At 41.2% G+C, this 6900-nt stretch overlaps 1 gene segment (V, D, J or C); it reads left to right on the top strand.

Annotated features, from left to right (window-relative positions):
* The first annotated feature begins 1100 nt into the window (after positions 1-1100).
* On the top strand, positions 1101-1691 carry LOC128610667 (T cell receptor alpha variable 17-like). The segment is given in 2 exon segments: positions 1101-1155; positions 1319-1691. Coding segments are annotated over 2 exon segments (402 nt in total).
* The last annotated feature ends 5209 nt before the right edge of the window (positions 1692-6900 follow it).

Below are 6900 nucleotides of genomic sequence, written 5' to 3'. Positions count from 1 at the left end.
ATGTCCCCGACAACCTCCCAATTAATCACTTTAAGCCTTTTTCAAGATACGTAAAAGCTTAACAAAATCAAAAGTTTGGTATTACTGATGTATTTTATGTCGTAGAATAAAAACTTGAAAATATCTTATGTTTGTGTTAACGACAGATCTAATTTAACCAAAACCGGCATCTTTTTTGTGTCTAAGGGAAATTACATAGTAGTATAGTTAACACTCAGTGCGTTTACAAGGACAACAATAATCCACTATTAACCCGATTAAGACAATACTCTGATTAAGAAACTAGCATGTAAACAGCAATTTTTAATTACCTTAATCCGATTAAGGTCATACTCGAAGTAAACACAATTCGAATTAAGACAAGTGGAGTATTCCTGTTTTAGCTGCATTATCGACGTGTATTACAGACATGTAAACACCTTAATCACGCTATTAACGTTGTGTGAGAGTTTTCACCACATTTTGCGACAGGACACGATCACACACGGCAGTGCTCAACCGTTTTACGGCAAACAGCACACTAGGCCACAGGGGAGAAATAAGGAACACCAAGCAAATAAAACACTCAGTTTACCACACACACTTGAAGTGAATACCACTGCAAACTTCACTCAATCCAGCAAGCCTCACACACACCGTGCATCACTCCCCTTTAAGGCCTAATGGCACTCTGGCATCTTTCATAGTATTACCAAGAACAGCAACTGGTTTGTTCCACACCTCAGTAAAATACCTCAATTATTTATCATGACCCGTTCACAGCAATTTCTTATGAGACAAAAGTCCCTAATGCAGCGACACCACTTATAATACCATATATAACTGGAAATTAAAATATATAACAATTTTATTATTAGATTATATTTTTACATATTAAAATTATTAACTTTTCATAATGACATTAATTCTGCTTAAAGTTTGATCTCAAGACAAGTTCCCCATGTGGTGCTGAATGTAAAACCAGGATGTTTCTGTAAGAATCAACAATCTCTCAGCAACATTGGTGACACTGTCATGTGATACTGTAAGGGTGGATCTTAATCAACCTTTATGATGTTAACATATTAGCGCACAGAAAGAGCTTAGAAATTTTTATCCAGCTAAGACCATTCATCATGTTCACTGTTATATTCATGTGCTTGTGGTTTTCACTAGGTAAGTTAACATTTAACAACAAATCACTTTTGGTTATTTCAGAAATATGAATTGTAAAATTAGTGATTAATTAGTCTGTGTGGTGATATGATAAAGCAGAATGTGAGTACTTCTGGCTTGATTATGTAAAGAGTAAAAACATATTTTCTCTTCTCTATGTCAGGTGACTCCATGGCAGATTCAGTAGAGCCACTTGACACTCATAAAGCTGTAGATGAAGGTGATAATCTTACTCTGTCCTGCAGCTACAACAAATTCACTGGTGTAGTAACCACCCTGCAATGGTACAGGCAATATCCAAAATCAAAACCTGAGTTCCTTCTTCAAATTTTACCAAGTGAACGTAAAAGTAACACTGGCCCACCACGTCTGTCTGCTGAAGTTGATCAAAATAATAAAGTGGATCTGCTCATCTCCTCTGCTGCTGTATCAGACTCTGCACTATACTACTGTGCTCTGCAGCCCACAGTGACAGGAAATCCACCTGCACTGTACAAAAACCTCGACCCAGTTATGTTTGACTGAACAACTGATCAACTGCCAAAGTTATATAATTCCTTACAATCAAAAACACCTTACAATCATCAGCTGCTATGTTCCAACCATGACCAACCCAGAGAAAGTGAAGGCCAAGTTCTACGAGGACCTCCACTCTGTCATCTCTGATGTTCCAAGAACAGATAAGCTCACCATTCTAGGCGACTTTAACGCGAGAGTCAGCAATGACAGCTCTGCATGGGATGGAGTGCTAGGAAAGCACAGAGTGGATCACTGCAACAGCAACGGTCTCCTTTTGCTTCAGACTTGCGCTGAACATGAACTGCTGATTACCAACACAGTATTCCGCCTCCCAACCCATAATCGGACGTCATGGATGCACCCTCGCTCAAAGCATTGGCATATCATCGACTACGTCATCGTCAGGAAGAGGGACAGGCAGGATGTACGCGTGACCAAGTCCATGTGTGGAGCCGAATTCTGGACAGACCACCGTCTCATCATGACCAAGCTCAACATCCGCATCCAGCCAAATAGACGTCCGCAGGGGAAAAAGGCCCCTAAACGTCTAAATATTACAAAGTTGAAGTGCGGTAAAACCAAGCAGTCTTTTATGGATGCCTTGGGTGATCGTCTGGAATCCACTTCTCTGGACAGCCAGAATGTGGAAGCTGACTGGGCAGCTCTCAGAGAACTGGTCTACGACACAGCTACTGAAATTCTGGGTCTTTCAACCAGAAAGATTGGTTTGATGAGAACAGCGAAAACATTAAGCAGTTGCTGAAACACCGTCTCCATCAAACCTACCTCAACAACCCTTCGACCACCTCCAAGAAAGATGTGTACAAAAATGTACACAGATTGGTACAGCAGAGACTCCGCCAGATACAAGACACATGGCTGAGCAACAAAGCTTATGAGATCCAAGGCTATGCAGACAGGCATGACATGAGATTCTATGACGCTTTGAAAGAAGTGTACGGACCCACATCATCAGGCTCATGATCCCCATTGATACCCATCAACGAAGCACTGGATGATCCTGCAACCTTGCTTGAGACCCAGAAAGCGATACATCTCCTCTCCAGTGGCAAAGCTAGCGGCTCAGACTCCATCTCAGCAGAGGTCTACAAGGAAGGAAGCACAGCTTTGACACAGAGGCTTCATCAGCTATTCCTACTGATGTGGCAACAAGAGATGAGCCCCCAGGATTTCAAAGATACCTCCATCATTAATTTGTACAAGAGCAAAGGGAACTGCCAGTCCTGTGACAACCACTGTGGTATATCATTACTATCCATCGCAGGCAAGATTCTTGCCCAGGTTCTGCTGAACCACCTGAATGCTCACCTCGACCAAGGGTTTCTACCAGAGAGCCAGTGTTGATTCTGGAAAGAGCACGGTACCATCGCCATGGTGTTTGCAGCACGGCAGCTACAAGAGAAATGTATGGAACAGAACACTGACCTCTGCTCTACCTACATTGACCTGACCAAGGCCTTTGACACTGTCAGCAGAGAGGGCCTTTGGAAAATCAAGGCCAAGTATGGATGCCCAAGGAAATTCATAGCCATGGTGCAGCAGTTCCATGACGGCATGCAGGCAAGAGTCCAAGACAACAGAGAAGCATCTCAGCCACTCCCAGTTTCCAATGGCGTCAAGCAGGGTTGTGACCCTGTTCAGCCTCATGTTCTCCGCAATGCTGACTGATGCCTTTAGAGATGGTGTTGTTGGGATAGGCATCAAGGAGCACACAGATGGTAATCTGTTCAACCCCAGGAGGCTTCAAGCAAAAACCAAGGTTTCAAGACATCATCAGGGACTTCCAATTTGGTGATGACTGTGCCCTTAATGCTAGCACAGAAATGGACATGCAACACAGTGTTAACAGGTTCTCCAGTGCCTGCACAAACTTCGGTCTTACCATCAGCACCAAGAAGACTGAGGTCATGCATCAGCCAGCCCCAGGGAAGCCTTATACAGAGCTCAACATCACTGTCAATGGTCAGAAACTGAAAACAGTGACCAAGTTCACCTACCTCGGCAGCACATTGTCACAACATGTCACAGTAGATGACGAAGTTAACCTCCACATTGCGAGAGCCAGCTCAGCTTTCGGGAGACTGTATGCCAAGGTTTGGAACCGAAGAGGCATCGCCATCCAGACCAAGCTGAAAGTGTACAGGGCAGTTGTGCTCCCCACACTGCTGTATGCATGCGAAACGTGGACAGTGTACCAACGTCATGCCAGGAAACTGAACCATTTTCACACCACCAGTCTCAGGAAAATCCTTGGCATCAAGTGGCAGAACAAACTCCCAGACACTGTGGTTCTCAATCAAGCAGGCCTCCCTAGCATCTTCACCATCTTGATGACGACATGTGGTACGCATGACAGACCAGCATCTACCAAAGAGACTCTTCTATGGTGAGCTCTAGCAAGGTCAGCATTGCCAAGGAGGCCAACAGAAACGCTTCAAAGATACCCTCAAAGCCTCACTGAAAGCGTTTAACATCAATCCTGCCTCCTGGGAACAGACTGCATTGGATCGTGACGCCTGGCGCTCCTCCATCCCCAAGGGCTCTTTGCTGTGTGAGACAAATCGGACAGCTGCAGCCGAACGAAAGAAGAAAGCCAAAAAAACCCGTGCCAGCAACCCTTCCGGAGACGTCCACCTCATCCCCTGCCCCACCTGCCATAGGACATTCCGTGCAAAGATTGGCCTGACCAGCCATATACGCACGCATTATCTCTGATGACAAAATGGTCTTCGTCGCTATGACGGATAACCAAGACCTATTCTGTGGGATCAGACCAGATGGGCTACCCTTCGTTCCTCATGTGTATCAATAAGCCTTGGGCGCTCATGATCCTGTCCCTAGTTCACTGATTGTTGTTCCTTGGACCAATTTTGGTAGGTACTGTTTACATGGTTAAATTACTTGGTTTAACCATGATGGGGCAGTGGTGGCTTGGTGGTTAAGGCTCTGGGTTACTGATCGGAAGGTCAGGGTTCAAGCCCCAGCACTGCCAAGCTACCACTGTTGGACCCTTGAGCAAGGCCCTTAACCCTCTTTGTTCCAGGGGTGCTGTATCATGGCTGACCCCAACTTCCTGACATGCTGGGGTATGCAAAGAAAAGAATTTCGCTGTGCATATGTATATGTGACCAATAAAGACTCATTATTATGATGACCATCTTCATGTCAAAGCACACAGCAAATAGTTATGTTTATGGAAACCTCAAGGTCTCAACTGAGGATAGTCCTAGATCCTTGGAACAAAAACTAGAGCACATTACAAGGTACATTTACATTTTACACATACTTGTTCCTTATACTTAGAACTTATGTCCAATTGTATGTCCAAAGGGAGCTATCACAAATGATTGACTAAAAGGGTGTATGTTTAGTCATGCAGACTACAGTGGTGTAATTGTTGCATACCTATATTTAACAAAGTTTTTTTTTTATAAACCTCTTTTTTTGTTTGCGATTGTTTGATATCAATGAGAGCAGAGTATTTTTGTGCATTCTTTTTTTAAATCAAAAGATTAAACAATAAAGACAATTGTTCTCATATTTAACAAGGGTGCCAATATTAGTGGAGGGCACTGTATATTCCACTGGTTACAGAGCTAGGGCTAGTAGAAATCTGGGTAAAACTCAACTTTATTCATGCAGTTTGAGAAATGAACAGATGTAATATAAGCATAACAAATAATGGTAACTCTTTATATTAAGGTTCCCTTTGTAAACCATTTATTCAATAATTTGTAATAACTCATTTACAATTACATTATTAATCATTGATAGGCAGCTAGAACTGCATAAATAAAAAAAGGTGACTATAATGAAATACCTGCCAAATAGTGATCCATATTTAATTTACCTTATAAATGCTTAATAAATTTATTTATTCATATTTATATGACTCAAAACCAGATTCATGATTATCATGATGTTAATTGCAAAATAGACTGTTATAGTCAGACTGAAGGGTGTTGGTTTTTCTTATTATTGTAATATCTCACGACTCATGCCACTTTTCCAATCATGTTGCGTACCACACTGAAAAAAAATATTTTGGCCCTAATTAAATTCAACATTATTAAATTTTACTCATTTAATTAATTAAAAATGTATGTATGTGTGTGTGTGTGTATATATATATATATATATATATATGTATATGTATATATATATATACACACACACACACACACACACACGTATTTATTGGTTTTTACGCGTATCACATGTTTTGAACCAAGTTATGTGAATTAATTAAAGTCAGTTAGAAAAAAAACATGATGGTTTCATTTGAGGCCCTCTCTGCACGTGCATGTGAATATAACACACGCACAGTTTCCTTGGTGCCAGAAGGGTATTTCCAGTACCATGCGGTGTGAATTGAAGACCATTCCACTCATAGAGTTTCATCATAGTGACAATTTGTAAAGTAAGTAAGATGTATTTCATATTATTCAGTAACATTCATTACAGTAAACAGTCTGTTGATTGATTAAGGAAAATATTACCGCTGACGCATAATATAATATGCTAAACACTAAAGCATTCACATTGTAAGTTACAGAGTTTTTTGTAGTGTAGGTCAACATTACATGTGAAGTTGCTCGTATGCTAGCACATTAAGACAAATGTTATGGTTTGCATGTTACTTGTGTTATGAGTATGCATGCATTTGAAGCATGTGGGAGAGATTGTGCCTGCTTGTACTTTGCCAATCAACTATTGTGTGTGTGTTTGTCCACTGTAGTATTTTTTTTACCATGTGATGAATTTCCAGTTATTTTCTTACGGAGCCCCCCTAGTGTCAGTCAAGAAAAAAAACAAAAAACAAAAAAAACAGCCGTGTGCAATCCATGCTGTCCGTTTTTGCAATCCGTAACCTTGGTTTTGCAATCCGTGCTCTCGGTTTTGTAAACCGCGTTAAAGTTGGGTTTATATTGGACATTCGCTGTACATCCAAGCTTCTCTCTTCTATTTCTCAAGAAATAACACACAGAAAGGACATAATGTGTATTGTCTTAATAATGTGTATTGAATGGACATAGAACCAATAAAACTGAATATATTTTTAAATTTTCTCCCACTAAAGCCCGAGGAAACGGGCTTTGGGAAACGCAGGTCATCAGCACCTTACAGCAATGGAGTCAGTAAGGGACCATCTAAAAAGTGCATGACCTGGGCAACTGTATAAGATTCTACTAAGTTTATAGTCGT

The sequence above is a fragment of the Ictalurus furcatus genome, chromosome 7, assembly GCF_023375685.1.
Source record: "Ictalurus furcatus strain D&B chromosome 7, Billie_1.0, whole genome shotgun sequence".
In the NCBI taxonomy this organism is placed as follows: domain Eukaryota; kingdom Metazoa; phylum Chordata; class Actinopteri; order Siluriformes; family Ictaluridae; genus Ictalurus; species Ictalurus furcatus.
The sequence above is the reverse complement of the archived record's forward strand: the minus strand, read 5'-3'. Positions and strand labels throughout refer to the sequence as shown.